Raw genomic sequence first — 18,359 nt, forward strand, 5'->3', positions numbered from 1 at the left:
GTCGTGGGTAAACAGAATGGAGCTCGAGCAGAATTTCAAAGGATGTTCAGCCTGGGTTCCCCTGAAGATGTGTTAGCAATGCAGAGCATGCAGGGCTGTGGCCTGGCTGGGTTGCTCTCAGGCATGGTGCCATGTGTAAGCCTGCAGCCCGGGGCTAAAACTGGGAAATTCTATCAGCAACTGTCTCGTGAGCTCAAGGAAAATGAGTGGGACTATTGTCTAAAGGCTTGGTGATATTTATTTCTCGTGAACTTGTCATTTAATTTCAGTCTTTCATTTTGGCGCGATGTCTTCAGCATAGGAGAAGAATTCAGACAATTTTGTTGTCAGTAAAAGGTTCCTGTTTCTTCTTAAAAGCCTCCTGAAAACAACAACTGCTTGATGGAAAAGGTATCCCTGTGTGCACCAGAAGTTCCCCTGTGCTGTGGGAAATTCTCACAAAAATTCTGCAAGTTGTGCTGTGCTCAGCTTCGGCTGCAGAAGTTTGGGGTGGAGAATGAAAAGCAATTCTTGGTGGCTTTTGTACATCAGCACATGCTGAGATTTTAGTGGAGAGAAGAAATTAGCTTCTTCCAAAGTAACGTCTGGAAAAATGGTGATGTTCACTTGCCAGCATCCAAACACAGGGCACTTCACTAGGAGATGCTACCTTTATATCTGCCCTTTTATTTTTGATCTTTAGTTCCAAGAGGGGAGTGAAATAGGGGCGCAGACAGAGGCCGGGTGCAGAAGACTCCTATCACCTTACTGTCCTTGTTCTTCATTTGCAGATTACTTACAAGGCCGTTGGGTCTCTGGATCCCAGTGCTGACCTGTCCAGCCAAAGAGGGAAGGTCTTCAAACTAAGGAATGAAACACATCACCTCTTTGTAGGATTATACCCAGGGACAACGTATTCATTCACCATCAAAGCCAGCACAGTGAAGGGCTTTGGGCCACCCATCACAACACGGATTGCAACTAAGATTTCAGGTATTGCTTTGGGAAGACAAAAAAGGAACTTTACAGGGCGTTGTTCTGTAGATCTACAGCTGATGTGTGAAACAATAAAAAGCTATTCAGCTTGGTGTCTCCTCCACAAGTTTCATAGGGACCACAATCTATTATCTACGTTCGTTCAGATTACAAATGCAGGGGTTAATTTGTGGATGCCTTAGGAGGATTTCAGATGGGAACCTTTGTTGGTTCAATAGATGAACTCTTACTACAGCAGATTATTCAAATTATATGCTTGGTCACAGAAGCTCCTTCAAAAATGTGGCTTTATCTCAAGAACGCACCAAAAATGGATGCAGTGAAGTAATTGAATTAATAGCTGAAAGAGAGGAAAATGGGGAAGAGAAACTGCATTTATGGCTTCTTTCCTGAGTAAGGCCACAAAGAGGGCTTCAGCTAGGCAGAGAAGGATGTCAAAGGCACTGAAATCAGGAGGCACTGCAGAGAAAGCTCCTGGATACAGTAGAAGCAAGGAAACTTGGTCTGTCTACCAACAGCTCAAATGGGTAAGGTGGTTGTTGAGATGACATTGAACGAACATATGCAGAATTAGATATTAGAATTTCACTAAGCCAGGTTCTCTAAGGGACATTTTTCTGGAGTATCTATCACAGTGACATCAAATCAAATATTTGGGACATTTGTAATGATGAAATATGCAGTTCTGCATATTTTTCCTTATCTTTCAGAACTGGTTAGTAAGTTGTTAGCAGTAAATGACAGTTTAACATTTTAAGAAAATAAAATATCGCCATTCTCTGCACTGACCGTCAGCAAAACTAGAGCCTTTTAGATGTAGTGCAAAAGCTCATGTCACATCCACCTGGAGTACAGCCACGGGCTGTAAGGCTGCCTGCAGAGGGAAGGCATGGTGTGTGCTCTGCCCACCTCCGGCCAGAGGAACAAAACAGCACAGGAATGGGGGTGCTTTTCTCATTCAGTTTCTTTTCATTTTATTTTTAAGGGAGTGCTCAAATCTTGTTAGAAGCCTGCGTGGTTATTAAATGTATGGGCACTGAGCTCAGTTTATCATCTCTGTTTCTCTGTCCTCTAAACTTCTTGTTTGTAGTAGACAGACACAGGCCCCACGCAGGCGTCTCTGGCATTCAAATGTACTGTTGTATGGTCAGCCCTCTGCACGGGATTTTGAAGTTACTGTTATATTTACTTTAAGATGCAGTCCTAAAGGAAGCAGAGAGAAAAATGAGATTTGCATTGACTTATTTTCACTTATAAGAATGTCTTTGTAAGGCTGTCTGGAAACTGCTGGCTTTAAAATGAAAAGCCATCTTATGCAGTAGGAAAGTGTGAATGTGTATGTTTATCTGGGTGGATGTTTGTTAATTTATTTATCATGCTCATATGCTATTTATCACACACTTTATAATACTAGTTGCCTGAATTCCCAAGGACTTCTCTTTGGCCAGGACTCAGCAAAATAGGCACCACATCAGTGAGCAGCGCTTGCTGCTTTACAGAGGTCACTGCCAAGAGTCATTTTAATGAGGCACTGTCCAACTCTTCCATGTTGAGGACACAAAAATGCCATATCCTGTTACAGCATCTTGTGACAAATACAGTGCAGTTGCTGAATTGTACTCGATACCATTAGCTACTCCTGCCAAAAACGATGTTGCTTCCATTTGTTTCTCAACTAAATGGCATCTGAAAGTCAAATGGTGCATTCTGTGAAGGAACCAGCCCAGCTGGCTGACACAGCAGAGGCCATTCAGTCACACCAGTGCAGCATTTCAGCTAGGCCAATGGAAGCTGCAGCAAAACAGGGCCTGCAGAGGTACAGCCCAACCTGCTCATGGTGCCCAGGGAGCCCTGCAACACTGCAGTGTCCCCTCTGCCAAGTACAGGAGCAGCACAGTTCTGACTGTGGCATTTCCAGTGAGTACAGTGCTGTCAGGTACTGGGTACTGCTGGTGCCCTGCATCTTTAAGTGACTCGTACTGCTTTCCTCAGTGCACAGCACCTTCTGCAGAGGAATCCCTGCTAGGGAACTGCCATTCGTTCTGAACTCGCTGCCAGCTTATGGATAGGGAAGTCAGTTGCTGAGCTGATAATAGGAAACACCATGCTTAACAGTTTTCAGGCATTTAGATAAAAATCCTGATTGTAAACAGGATTACTGTGGAAATCGCTGTGAGAGGATTAAATGTGGGACCCCCACAATGCAGCTTGCCCTTGAGAGTTGTAGATGAACTGAGTGGGACTATGTTCTTCATGTAAATTCTTCTATTTGCTTTATAGTTAGGGAAATTTCAACAAAGCTTACCTCTTTGGAATAAATACAATGCTGCTCAGATTCTTCTGGGTTTTTTTTTGTCCCTAAGGGATGTCTGCTACAGGGGAAGGAAGACTTAACATAATGAGTAGGCTGTGTTTCCTAGGGAAACCCATCCCACCTTGATGAAATGACCCTAGCAGAAGGAAATAAGGCAGAAGTAGGAAGAGGACTGTGGCTACATGTGAGTGGTCAGCCGTTTTCCATATTGCCATGGGGAACACCACTGCTGGAGTGAAGGATACTGCAGTTGGTCACTGCCCTCAACACACGCTGGTGGACACACCACTAAAGCACTGGGGTTAAATACCCATTTGAGTGCTCAAATAATTCCACGCTCTTCTCTTTTGAAGCCTTCCCACTTCATAATGTACCTTCCAGCTAATCCAGGAGACAGAGCTCACACATGTGCATTAAAAATTCTCTAAGATGTGAGAACTCTGATCCATTGGCACAAATAGTGAACAAGAGCTGGGTTCCTGGGTGCAGCTTTCAGCCTTGCCACTGATTCACAGGTCTCAGATGGCATCTTTCAATGTCCATGCAGTTCTTTGTCTACTTTTAATTTTGAAGAAATAATCCCATCCCAAAGGACTGCTAAGTCTTAAAAATTCAAGGCAGGATTTTCAAAGCCAGCTTGAAGATTTGGGTGTCCTGTTTAATTTTAATAGGAAATGAATGTACAAATTTTTTAAGCAGTTATGACAATTTTGATCATAACATTGAGAAAGTATTTTGATGTTTCAGTCGAGAAATGTTAAATGGTCTCCAAGAAATGTTACTAGCACGTTGCCATCACTACCAGAGGCAGCAACTGGTGTCTCAGTAACGTGTGTGTTGCTCTTTGTTCTGCTACAGCACCATCGATGCCAGAGTACGACACGGACTCGCCCTTGAATGAGACAGACACCACCATCACTGTCATGCTGAAGCCTGCTCAGTCCCGGGGAGCCCCTGTCAGGTGGGTGGTTCCTCTTCCTTTTTTTTTTTTCTTTTTTTTTTCTTTTTTTTATTTGCAGCATTTTCCTCTCCTTCTTCCCCAGGTTTCACTCATCTTTTATTCTCATCTGATAACGGAGCTGTTGAAAGTGAACGCTGGCTACGTGGCCAACTTGGCTGTTGATTCTGCCTTTCATGTTTCCTCTTATAAATGCATCCCGCTGCTCACCTCCAGGAATGGTTGCTGATGGCATTGCATGGGGTTACTGCCCTTTCAGCATCACCTCAGGAGCCTCAGCAATACTGGAGTTTCAGTTTATGAAGCTATGTGCTGTGATGTGAGCTCAGCAAGTGTGGACAAGGCTGCAGGCCTCCATCTCCTGCCCTTGTTTCTATGAGGGACAAGCCTTTGTTCTAACTATATGGTAGGAATGCCTGAACTAATGCTGGCAGATCATTTGTTCCAAACCCGGATCCAGCCAGGCTCCTCACATCTCAGTGTTAAAAGCCAGCTGCTGCTCCCAGCTTGTTGCAGAGACAGGAGGTGATGGAGGCTGGCGGAGTCCCTCTGGTTTAGTGTGATGCCACCAGCTGTAGGTGGGCAGTTTCCATTTCCAGAATGGAGCACTTAGGGGCAGGAAGCTATACAGAGGGAACTTGTGGAACAGGATGATGGCTTTGTAGAAAACATCTGTGACTAATTTTGTGACTAATCCTGGGCTGGATCCCATTCTTACCGGCTCTTCAGGGCTGAAATGGGGCACCTAGCTGCAGATCTCTCTCTGGCTGCTGAAACATGACTTAGAGGCCTGTACTCCACTGCTGTCTTTTGCTTTGGAAAACACGTGTTGAAAGGCATCAGCACAAGAGAACAAACTGCTTCTCAGAGACAGCACTGCCTTACCTGAAGCTGGCAGGAATGCCAGGCACTCCTCCATCCTCCGTTCTCTTCAGCTGAGCATGTGAATTAAACTGCTTATGATAAAATTAGCTGTAGTTTACCTAGGAGGATCTGGGCTGCTCTGTAAAATACCCAGCAGCCGTTACCTTCCTGTAGGCTCTTTAGGATTTCCCTTGAGTTTTCACAAGACACTTCTTTTTTCCCTCTGAGTGATATTTTAAAAACAAGTAATTGCTTCTCTCAGAAGTGAATGGGCTTTGTACATCCCACGGATGAGTTCCTAGTGCTTTTTGAAGGCGTCTCACTAAGTGTTCAGGAGCAGATTACTCACATGTAAACTTGTTTAATTTAATGAAGTATCCTATCTCAATTAGTGCTCCATCTATGTCACAGCTTTTTCCCAAGTCGCACTGTTAGTTTAAAGCAAACTATCTATTTTTGCTGAGCACCACCCCTGTTCTAGTTGTTCTGAGAAGCAGGCTTCAACGTTTCCCTTTTAATCTCTGGTACTCCATATGAACAAATTTAGAAGCCTATTTTCTGAGTCCTTTAGGGATATTGTTGTGCTGGAAAATGGCAGTAAAATCACAGAGCTCTGTTTTGTTTTATTTCTTTATATGGGGGAACGTTCCTGTATCTCGTTTTACCACCTGCTGTCTTAAGAGTGTTGCTATTTCGTCTTTTTATTGAAAGTCTTGCGATTTTTCTTGAAACCAATTTGCTATACTTTAACCTCATTCAGAGAATAGTGTCTTTTTCAGCAAATGCATCTATTATAAGAAAAAAAAATCTATAAAGTTTTCCTAATTTTTCAGTCTAGTTTCTTTAATTGCATTGTGGCCTGTACTGTGCGTTTGCAGTGTAATATTTATGCCACATCCAGATGATGAGGTGACTTCCTTTACAGAGCCCTGTCCATTGACACAGAAAACCAGAGCAGAGGTGTATGTGTGTGACAGGGGAGGAGTCCTCCCCTAAAATATCTCAGGGGAGATATTTAGCTTTTTATTAGCTATGATAGCTAAATAATGGATGAATTCCTTTTGCTGTATAAATATAGCCTGCTCTTAGTCTAACCTCATGAAATCCAAATTTAACCTTGTATCAGATTTTCCCAACCAATTCCCTTTTCTTTCAGCCTGTTCTGCACGCTTACAATATCCAAAAGTAGGTAGCACTCCCTCAGAGGCTTCAAACACCATCCAGCCAATTAGAATAATAATGTGCTATGAACTGTTGGTGACACTTAACACACAAGGATGAGGTGTTTCTTTGCTTTTTCGTAGATTTTTCTCTCATATTCATGCTGAGAGTTAATATACTCTCTTTTTCTTGTCTGGTTATTTGTTTTATGCTGTAAGTTTATTTTTCCTTCACAAGTATAGTATCTTGTATTTGTCTCTACTTGTTGTCATCAGATTGACTTTTAAAATGCTTTTAAATCTTGATGCAAACCTTGAGTGCTTCCATCCCCTCTTAGTCTGATGCCATTTCCCATTCACTTACCAAGGCATTAGTGAAGATACAGATTCAGATTTAGGCAACACTGGTGCTGAGTGTTGAGGCAGTGTGAGGTGGGTGGAGGGATTCCACATGATGGGAAAGATGCCCAGCATGCCAAAAGGATGTCTGTAGGCTGTCTGCTCTCCTGGCCTCTCTTGTAGGCATGGCCATGCTTTCCTCGATCCATTCCCTTTTCCACCTGACCACTCAGCCTACCTGGGTGTTTCAGAAAGGGATCTTGAAAATGGTCTGAAATAGATACTGCTCACACTATCTCATAAAGCCTCTGATCTGTCACTGTGCAGGAATAGGTAGACCTCTCATCTCTTGACAGTACTCCAGGCAGCCAGTTTCTGCTCTGTGGTGCCCCAAGTTTTCAATACAATCCTTCCAAAATGTGAAAGTAAAGAAGCAACAACAAAAGAACACCTTCAATACATAGCAATTATTCTTCATATTTTCTCTTAGATGCTAGGGAGATGAATTGGAGTATGTGTGAGGGTGTGATTGTAAACAGTATCTCCCAAAAGATAGTTATGTGACTGCGTTGTGTTATTTCATTCTGCTCTACTCTGAGCAGCATACAGATGGAGTACGATTTGCAAGATCATTTTTACAGTAATATTGTAGAATATTTCAGAAAAGATTCACTGTTGTTCCTCTCATGTGAAATACGGGAGCACTAAATCCAAAGTCACTTTCAACAGTGAGACGTTTCTGATGTTTCCTTGTGCTCACGATCAATAACTTAAATGTGGTTGTTTATAAAACTAATGATTGTGAACTTGACATTGTTAACAAACTACAGATAAGAACCAAGACACTTTCATATGAACTAATAAAAATAATATAAACTTGGGTATACTTTTGTAGGCTTTGTCGTATTGCCAGAAGAAAGGTGGAGCATCAGCAAGGCATAAATATCCTCCCTTGTGGCCTGGGCATTCCATTATTTCCTTGTGGTGAAACCTGCAGAGTTTGACACCACGTTGCCCTTTAAAAATAACTTTTGGTGCTTCTTATATCAATTCAAAGCCCGTGAATGGTGTTGTGATTGATTGCTGAAGACTGACATTCGTCTGTAATAGATTCAGAAGGGGGAAAGAAGAATGCAAGTGTTCCCAATATTTATTCCTCAACTCCTTCCTGAAAAAAAATCCCAGTGTGATTTTGAAGATAATTTTGCCTGTGAATCCGTTATTGTCAGGAGGGCTGAGTCGGTCCTTCATAGATTATTCACATATGACATCTTTAGACCTCTATTTGAGAATTTATACCTTATTCACTGCCTGAAAATACTGCCGTGAGGGATTTTATCTCCATGACAAGTCCGCTGGACTGTTTGCTGTGTGCTGAGTACTTGGAAGTCCATCTGGTTTATTAAGAAACCGTCGGTTGTATCTACCTGTTACTATTACAGAGAACATCACATTTTCAGAGCATGTGTTAGTTTTAGGGATTTCAAAGTTGAAATAATGCTCATCTTAAGGGTGATAGTGTTGTTTGGCATGCCATTCCATCTCTTGGAGCTGCTGGGCCATTTAGAGCAGAGTCTGCAATTACACTTTCAGAGTTTGAGGTGGTGGCAGATTTCTTTGCTTAAAAAAAAAAAAAAAGAGATAATTTAATTTTTCTGTATGGCCTTGCTGCAGTTCTGCAATGTGTATCAGTATCCAATCTGTGATGTTCTTTTGCACGGCAGGCAGGCAGATGCATCGGGTATCTGATGGTCTTTAGGCACCTGAACTTGTGCTGGGCTAAGGAAAAGTGTTTTTAGAATGTAAGTTTTCAAACTTTGCACATGACCCTGTGCATACATACACAGGTGTGTGTAAGGAGGAGGTGTGAGTAATGGTGGATAAATTATTGAGGTCAGACTTGTTTGCGCGGTGGTTGGATATACTTAATCACTTTGCTGAGGATGGATGGGTTATCGTATTGATGCATATCTTAAAGGAAATAAGGAAATCTAAACGGGAGAAGGGGACTGGAAGTCTTTTGAATATATTTAGAAGCACTGAGCAAAAGGTGAAACAAGTATTTTCATATCACCAGCCAGTAGGAGAAATTAATTTGTATGAACAAAGCCCCATGTTACTCATGAGTATTATCTGATTTTTGGTCTCCCAAGCATGAAATAACGGAAATATTTTTGGTCTGCGTGTTGCCAAATGAATCAAGAGAAAACAGTTGTGTTGTTATTCAACAGAACACCTAAGAACAGTGTTTTTTTTTCTGTTTTTCTGCTCAAGCTGTTCTCTGAGCAAGCAATCCTCTATGATGTTTCTGCATGTCCATGTCTTCCTACATGTAGTAACAAACGAAAATACCCTGTAATGTTGGGGAGTGGCATTGCTTCCATCTTGTGTTGCTGTGCTGAGACTTTCACTGCTTAACACTTGCCTTCCACTTCAGTGCAACCAAGTAGAAATGCTGAGTGTCTGAATTCATAGGCTATAATGTTCATCTTCATGTCATTCTTTCTTTTCTTGTCATTTCAGCTACCATTTATTTGTATAGAATTTAACTAAATCCCTCTGGCTGGCATCTTGATTATTATTAGTAGTATTAGTAGTAGTAGTATTTTTGGAAGCACACTAGTTCTTCACATCCATACAAAGGAATCATTTGCAAACTGAATAACCTTGATTGTGTGGTGGGGGAGGAATGAGATCTACAAAAGAGGAGGTATAAATTTGCAGAATCTGTTTGGTTTTTGTTTGTTTTGCAGATAGGGGCTTTGGTGTTTACATCTCAGTGTCTGTGTTGATGCTGTTCAGCTTGTTGTTTTGCTACTTTTGAGTGTTACCACATGAGTTTGCCTCAGGCATTTATGCTTATAATAAATTCATTAATGCCAGGAATGGGTGGCGATTTCTTATTCTTAAAACTCCTGCGCAGAATACCTTGTGCTTGAAAATAAAGACTGGAGTCGGGGATCAGCAAAGCAATAAAAAAGGTTCTCATGTTTAAAGCTGTGGGGAGCCTGACAAATTATTATGCCCTTGGTAATTCTGAGAGTTCAGTTGCATTGATAGGCGTGTTGTAAATACCTGGAAAGTAAAAATCCCAGCCTGCTTTTACTAAACTCTTATTCCAGTGTATGCATCACATGACGCAGTTGATTGAACACAGGGCAAACAGTCATCACATTAGATCTTTTAATTTTGTAGTATCTAATGAGGAATGAGATTATCAATCTAGGCTTCTGATAGTACAAGCCTAATTATCTGTATTAATTAACATCTCCCGTAACATACCTCAGGGATATTGTTCTGAAATCATTCAAGCTGGGTTTCTCCTGCATGGCGTTCTGTCTTTCATCTAGGCAAGAGTTTGAAGGTAAATGAGCAGAGTTCCTCTTCTCTCAAAGGTAAACTAGAGCTGCTCTTTCTTCAGTGGTGTGTGATTGCGCCCAAGAGAATGAGAATTTGCATGAAAGGTTGGGAAGAATGGCAGCTGTACAGACTGCTATGATGGTTATTATACCTAAAAGGAGCAGAGTTTTGCCTTAAATATTTGCAGGTTGACCTCAGCAGTGTGTTCTACCCCTGGTGAACTGAGCAGGGCACAGCACAGCTGAGCATATGCGTCCCGATCTGCTGGGTCATTGCATGGTGGTCATGGGACATGCAGAATGACTTCAGTGACACTTTGAGTTGTTCTGGATCTTACAAACGCTGTGCCTGCTGTATCAAGTGCAATGGAGATGCAGGGTTGAGTCAGGAAACAAGGTGACAGCTGTAAGTATCAGGAAGGAATATTTTGATTTTTATATAGCGTGACATGATCAGTTGAATAGATGTTTCAAGGTTTTTTAGTTCCCCTGAAGAGTCAGATCCTGGCCCTAAAAAGTGAGGATAAGTGGCATTTTGGGTCAGTTGTCTCATCTGGTACTGGAAATAAGTTCTCTTACTGCAACATCTGAGAGGACTGTCCCTTAAAATGTCACCAAGCTGCCGTTACCCATTTATCAGCCATCAGAAACATGCCTGCTCTCTGAGCCTGCATGACCTGCTGTGTCTTGCTAAGCCGTTCTGTGGAGAGTCTGGCAGCAGCTGGGAATGGGAGAGGAAAGCCATAAAATTTGCATATATTTTAATTATAATATTTTAACAATCAAATTACACATAGAGACAATTCTTTTGTGTCAAGTAGCGTTTTATTAGCTGCACAGTGAAGCTTTTACTAACATTTTTCAGTGAGCTTTCTGAAGGCCTGAGGATATTAAGAGTCAGGGAGTGAATGTTTTTGCATAAATCTTTCATGCTGTCCACATGAACTGTCAGGTTAAATTCCAGCAATCAAAAGGTTAATGAAGTCTGAACTTTAAGCCAAGAATCACAAATTGATGGCCATTTTCTCACATCAAGCTGTCAGCTGGTAAGACAACGAGGGAACAGGGGGAAATGCCCCCATTTCCAGTGTGAGCACTTCTTTTTCCCAAGATGTTTCTTAATTTGCATCGGAGCACCCAGAGTCAGTATTCCCCTTCTGTGTTATCCCAGAATAAAAGGATAATTGCAAACTGCATAAAATATTTTAAAAAGTAGAAATTGCGTTTGTTGCGATGTACCACCAAGCCTCCTTTTGCATGCAGCAGCCCCTGGATCACACCTTGAGGTGGGATGAGCTGCCCCAGGTGGGAGCTTGCCCACAGGCAGCAGCTTGGTTCCCTTCATGGGCCATGGAGGAAGGTTTGCTTAATTGAAGCAGCTCTTTTTGGTACTTACAATCAGATGGGATGAATCTGGGCAATAGTCCCTGGCAAACATCACCCCTCGGAAGCAGTGTATGAGCCCTATCCAGCCAGCATTCCTCCAGCAGCAGCAGGGCTGAGATATTCAGAGGGTAAATGGATGCCTTCCTACATGTGGCAGGCAGTGTTTGTGCTAGCAGGTGCCCCTCAATGTGTCTACAATAACACAAAACTGCAATAAAAGGGAAGATGAGTAAGCTCTGCTTTGCTGTTGCAGACTAAGGCATTTCAGGATTTAATTATACTACAGGTATATAAATTCCGGAAACATGTTAATGCTCCCGTGATTAAAATTATAGAGGGCCTAATTGAAAAAGCATAAACCGAATTGAAGAATTCCTAATTATAGTTTGCTTTGAGGTGTTAATTTCCTCCATAATGAATGCATAATTTCTTGAACTAGAAAAGGGGGCTGCTGCACCAGCGCGTGGGCTGCAGATGGAATGAAGGGATTATCATAAATGCAGCCAGACAATTCAGAAGAGTAAACCTCTCCAGCCATGGTGCTGTTCTGCCTCCCTATAATTTCAGTTCTCCTAGCACAGCGCTTTTCCAAAGCAAAAGGCAGAGCTAGGAGATGGTGAGAGACTTGCTTACGGTGCAGAAGGAAGGGGAAATTGGACTGGTTTAATTAAAAGTAGTCATGGTGCAAAAGGGGAAGGTGAGGAGAGAGGTGGAGAACAGTATTTCACTGGAAAGGTCAAACAGTAGAACAGAAGATGCTGACTTTCCTCAGTATCCACCTTGCGTGATTCAAAACTAATTGCAGGAGCTGATGTTGATGCAGGTTGAGGGTTTTTTTTATTCCTCCCAGAGGATTCACCCTGTGTTTCAGTTTTATCTCGCATCAAAAAGGTGCATAGCTTTGAAGGGAGTGAATGGTGAAGTATGTCTTTATCAGGTACAGCCTCCTGTTGGATAAATCTGCCCCATTCCCACTCTGTTGGGGATCTCTGAAGGTGTTTACAAGTGATGACAGACCAGCTGCCAGCTCTTATCCTTGGGATTTCCATTTTCTTGTTTTCCCACCCACAGCTTACTTGTATTCCAGAGCTGAAGGTGCCACTTCTTCCTGCTGTCAGAAGCATCAGCGTTTTGCACCTCCTGAAAAGCGCAGTATGCCCAGAACAGGCAGAAAGAATCTGGCCAGTAGCTTTTAGAAGGTGGAAATCTGTGTTACCATCTCCCAAGAGAGCTCATGTTTTCTATTGTCCGTGGATAAAATAACAGTGAGTAGACTGTGACGTGAGCACAGCGGCCTTATTTAATAATGACTCTTCTGCTGACATTAGAGCAAGTTCCCCTGTTTGTCTTGCTTTCATTAGCCTTTTAGTTACGTAAATAAATCAATTCTATTGTTCTGTTGTTAAGAAAAGATTTTACATTCTTATGTATGGATTTTCCCTGTGTAGTCCAGTAGCTATTGGTCTGTAAAATGGAGAAAAAACTAGATTGTTTCTGTATGGAAACTCTTAATTTCAGGGGAGCCATTGGAAATACCCAAATTCATTGAAAACAGATGCAGATACACACAGCCTTGTGCAAGGCTCTGCTTTATGGAGGGCATGGCAGAAGACGCAGGGAAGGGCCTGCCACACTCTCTCCTGGTCCTGTAGGTAGCTAAACAACTGCTTTGGCTCTTCTTGTCCTTGAAACTTACTTTCTTCTGGTCTCAAGACAAACCAGCGATCACGGAGACCTCAGTCAGCGATGCCTGTTTAACGCTAAGCGACATCAGCACAAAAGGGTTGTGGTGGCTTTTTTTTTCCTCTAGATCAAACAGATGGCAGGTGGTTCAGGAGGGAAAAAACACCTCCAAAGCCACAAACATTAGCTCCTGTTGCAGCGAAAGCCCTATCTGTCTGCACTCATTATCTTTAATCTGCCAACACAAAATAACATTGAGCTGGAGAGATAGGGACTGGGCCTATTCCACGGGGGAGCAGCAGCTATTGTGTCTAATCTGTGTTGCAAGCCAGGTCAGCCTTATGGAGATGGCTGAGATAATGGAACACAGAGCTTTGAAATGCCCTCTAGTTCTATATTATTTTTACCATGTGTTTTTTCCCAATAAGATTAAACAGGAGGAACTTTAGGCATTTAAAGAAATGATGCATGTATGTATATATATATATACATATATATATATATATATATATATATATATACACACATGTGTAAATAGACATGGGTCAATCTAAAGGTAATGCCTCCTATTTATTTCCATGGAAACTGCAACCGATACAAAGAGCACAATGACACTATTTAATGGAGCACATTCTCAGCTACAAACCACTACTTTTCAGTGTAGTCACCACTATTAGCTGTGCCTTTTTGCCAGGGAGCAAGATCCTGCTTGTAACCATCTGCATCAGCAGAGGTAACGCACTGTCGCTGTCACCACTGCTGAAATGCACCACTCACTGTGCTCACATCCACTGCTTGATCTCCATCACTGTTCAGCAAGCATCTGTGAATGTCAGTGGGTGACTTTTTTTCTGTATGGAGGAATTCAATTCCACCCCTTTGCTTCATACAGAATTCAGTGTCCGATGTTATAGTGTCAAACTGCCCCTCTGCTGCCGTGTGTCACATGGCAACATAATGGAACAGGCTATTGATGGGAAGGTTCATCCTCTGCCATCGCACCAACATCTGCCTCTGGTGTTGTGGGCCAACGTCATAAAGTAGGAGGCATTACTTTCGGAGCAGCCCTAGTACAGGTAAATAGATGCAGTGTTCTGGTGGTCTGAGCATGGAAAGAAAGCAATCTTTTTTAAGTATGGGCCAAAGGCCAGAGCTTTTGGGCTTTTAAGAACAGTCCTTCCTTTGGTCGTTAGACACTGACTGTCAGTACAGTTGTCCTCGTGACAACTGTGTGTGTTTTGTACGTGTAACACATTTCTGTTTGGAGTTTACTGGCACTGCTGGGGTTATTAGTTTAGTCCATTAGTCCAGCTACAGGGAAAGATGAACTATAGTTGGAATTTTAGTCCAACAGGGATAGGATCAGTCTTTACATTTTCTTACCTTTTTCTAGTGCCCACTCCACTCGCTGTAGAAATTTAACAAAGCTTGATGTTCTAGTGATAAATAATATGAAACCCATATGAGCCCATATGAAAACAGTGGCTCCAAATAGTGTTAGCCAAGTGTGAAATCGCTACATTTTGTTTCATGAATTTCAAGGTAGAAAGGCTGTGGTAGGGGGTGAGTGTCAAAATGGAATAAAATATGGAGAGACTGTTATCAGCCTTCTTGATGAAATGGGTTGCATTACTGCTGGCTCTATCTCAGCAGGATTTTTTCATAGCAACGGCAGTAGTTAAAATCTTCTTTTTTTTTTTTTTTAACAAATTTGGCTGAATTTTGATATTTTCAACTAGAGCAAATGTAGCCGAAGAGTTGTTTAATTTAAATGAGTGTTTAAAGAGCACACAAAAATAACTTCAAAATGAAAGATCTGGTGTAATAGCTTTGCAATATGAGAAACTATTTCCTCAAGTAGCATCACTTTTGTAAGCATTATTTGTGTGAATGCTTTCTTGCAGATGTGAAGAAGCTGATTTCTTTTAACGATTGTATTGATGGAATTGCAGCCCAATATTCATAATGGGCTAGTTTTGGAATCTTTGAAATAGCCAAGCATATTGCAGAAGATGACATTGCAGAAAATCTTTATTTCATATTCTTTTCCATAAAAATGTTTATTGAAAGCTGACCTTAACTTCAGCATATTGCATCCTACGTGGAGCTGTATGGAGATAGTAGCAATCTTTAATTGATTGTAATGGCTTTAGAATCAGACCCCAAATAGAGAGAAAATTGCAGAACGGTGTATTGGGTCCCTGTACGTACATCTTAGGTGGCTGTGAAACCCAGTTCATTATCGTTCGTAGATTAGTTTCAGAGCTTCTGATTAAAAGTGCATAGGAGATGTTAAGGGTGAAATTTTGGAGTGTATGAAGTAGATGACTCAATTCTCAGGAATGTATTGGCACCTGAGCATTTTATTATAGTCACAAGGAGAAACTACTGAGGGAATGTTCAGCATTGCACCAAAGTAACACGGGGCTGTAGGTGCGTTGTACGCTCAGAACAACGAGCCTCCATGTTTGGCTTTGTAGGATCACAGAATGGCTTGGGTTGAATGAGACCTCCAAACACGTCCCGTTGCAGCCCCTTCCCATGGGCAGGATTGCCTTCCACTGGCACAGGTTGCCCAGAGCATGGCTCGGGATGGAGCTTCCACAGTGTCACTGCTCTCTGACTGTTACACATTTTATTCCTGTACATTTTATTAGCAAATCACTTGTGTTCTTATAAATCTTTTTGAGAGTAAGTGGGTTTTGATTGAATTTATTACAAAATCCTTCTGTGCAAGTTCACACTGTAATTACTATTTAGTATTTAATCCCACTTTTTTGTTGTTATTTAAATTTTTGAGTGAGCTCTGTGGAGACCTGATGGATTTCTATATGGTACTTCTAGCTTCTATCATTCTTCTACCAGAGGGTGGTGATGCACTGGAACAGGTTGCCCAAGGAGGCTGTGGATGCCCCATCCCTGGAGGCGTTCAAGGCCAGGCTGGATGTGGCTCTGGGCAGCCTGGTCTGCTGGTTGGCAACCCTGCAGGGGTTGAAACTGGATAATCATTGTGGCCCTTTTCAACCCAGGCCATTCTGTGATGATTCTGTGATTGTATTTCATCGGATTTCCCTTTAGGAGAAAACATGTGCCTGGATAGTGAAGTGTTTCTGGCTCACAGAACACCCAGTTTGCACAGAATCTTTGTCTTCTGTCTGGGGCTGCCATGCAATTACTTGTTGTGAGTGGTACCATTTTGTTTCTTATTGCATGTGTGGCAGAATTCAGGGTTTCTATAAGACACCTTTGGGAAATCAAAACTAAAGATGTTGATGCCATTCTTCTGGCTCAGTTTGCGTCACCAAAACCAACTTGCCCAGAAAGTAAGCATTGCAGACACAGTAGCTAATCTGAATCTGGTCTAGAGGGAGGTATCCTTGCCTATAGCAGGGGATTGGAACTAGATGATCTTAAAGGTCTGTTCCAACCCAGACCATTCTATGATTCTCTGAATGCTGAAGTTTGACTATCATGCACCACATCTAAGCCATCCCACTGCATTATGGCAGGAGAGGGCTCCGTGCTGGCAAAATAAAGGCCCCGAGTTTTCCTGTTCATGTGGAGGTATATTGACAAATGTGTTTAAATTGTTTTAAGCCAGTTTAATGGAGTCACAAGTGAAATGATGGTGGAAGGTGCTGGTGTAAGTATGCGTAGTCTGATTTCTGTGTTGTGCCATGCCTGGGGCATTCATACCCTCTGCCTGCTGAGGCTGTGAATCAGCTTTCTGAGGAGATTTGCGGTCTTAAGAGAACACTTCTTTAAAACTTTGTCAGTGTGGTTAAGAGGAAAGAAGAATTGGTTGTTAGCCCTTCAAAGTGTTACACCTTTGCCCCTGACTGTGTGCACTTGATGCCTTTTGGTTGCCTCTGTGCAGCATTAACTCTCACAGATCGGTCAGACAGTATTTGGGTTTGATTTGCATGTGTTTGGATAACCTTTTCAGAAGTGCTGCATCTGCTGATTCTACAGAAGAGATGCAACGGGGGAAATGCAATGCATAGCTCATGTTGGCTGCTGCGTGCCCTCAGTCTAAGATGACAGTGTCAGGATGGAAAAGCCTTGCATCTTCATACTTTGTTTGCCCTTCTTGTCTTTCATCCTTGAATTAAGACAACTATTAGGAAGGAAACCACAAAGACCCTTTTGTGGTATCTTAATTCCTGCTGCCTGTCAGACGGTTTGCCTGAAAATATTGTACTCCTTTGAACCAGAAATGAGAAGTTCCTGTTCTCTGTGGGGTGAGTTACAAAACTTGCTGAAAATAATCTGGTAAAAATGCACTGCAACATCGGGCTGTACTAATTGCCACTGGTGAAAATTTATTCCCACGGTGAAAATATTATTGGAAATAGTGCACAGCTGATAATATATTTGTGTGTTAAATATTAAAATCAAATGAAAAAATATTAGATCTTAATGTGGTACGTTTAAGAAAATGTAGTATTAAAATGGTCCAAAGGGGATACTGAACTGAATGCTGGAGCGTTGTTTCTTTTAAGCTTTAATAAGTCAAGTGAGGAGATCACTGTAGGGTTAAGAAGAAAGTGTATCAATGGCATACTCTGTCATCATCAGGGATATAGTGGAGATGCTCCTGGATGGGAAGTGCCGTGTCAGCACACCAAAGTGCACAGACCAGATGTGGAATACGTTATGGAAAGCTCTGACATTTCCTCCCACGTTCATAGACATCATGCATCCAAAACTGGAGTCTGGACTAAACACACAGCTAGATTCTGGACAATTACTTCCTCAGCCCATCCTCGAGCAGCATAAAAAGAAATCAAGAGCAGGGAAAGAGAAGTCTGCCAGAGCTCAGAGATGTCTCAGTAGCTCAGAGACAGGGCTGTGATTTGGAACGTTGATTATCACACTTGTGCTTCCACACTGAATAGAGAATTCATAATTGAAGAGATTACCTTGTAGATGATGATAAGAGCACATTTTCTTCCTCTGCAGACAACATTTGTGCTGTGGCGGCCATTATGGCTGCTGCTTTTATCAGTGATTTAGAATGGAGCTGTCAAAAACTTTAAAATGCTTCTATTAAAGTAATGTGGTTTTATCTATATAAAACCTGTGAGATTTCTCAGGGAAGCCAGGTTTGGCCTCCTTTTCTAATAAGAGTATACGGCTGTGCCACAGAGCAGGGAGTTTCCCAGCCTTGGAGGAAGTCAGGCATCTGATCAGTACCAGATTGAGAATCCCTGGAGAGCTCTTTCTCGAGAGCAGAGCTGTGGATGTGTGGAAACCAGTCCTCCATTGCCATTCATGGGGATAAAGCAGTTGCTGGTTTGCGGTGAGGTGGTTTGGAGTAG

General features: G+C 42.1%; 1 protein-coding gene across 1 annotated transcript in view; it reads left to right on the plus strand.

The window, feature by feature from the left end:
• Window positions 1-18,359, plus strand: part of PTPRT (protein tyrosine phosphatase receptor type T) — a gene marked incomplete at both ends in the record, with an annotated part of 415,989 nt that overhangs the window by 309,746 nt on the left and 87,884 nt on the right. The window contains 2 exons of the mRNA XM_079543413.1: window positions 771-972; window positions 4,148-4,250. Coding sequence (XP_079399539.1) covers window positions 771-972; window positions 4,148-4,250 — 305 coding nt within the window. The remainder of the gene's footprint in view (window positions 1-770; window positions 973-4,147; window positions 4,251-18,359) is intronic.

This window comes from Tetrao urogallus, assembly GCF_951394365.1.
Source record: "Tetrao urogallus genome assembly, chromosome: 16".
Classification (NCBI taxonomy): domain Eukaryota; kingdom Metazoa; phylum Chordata; class Aves; order Galliformes; family Phasianidae; genus Tetrao; species Tetrao urogallus.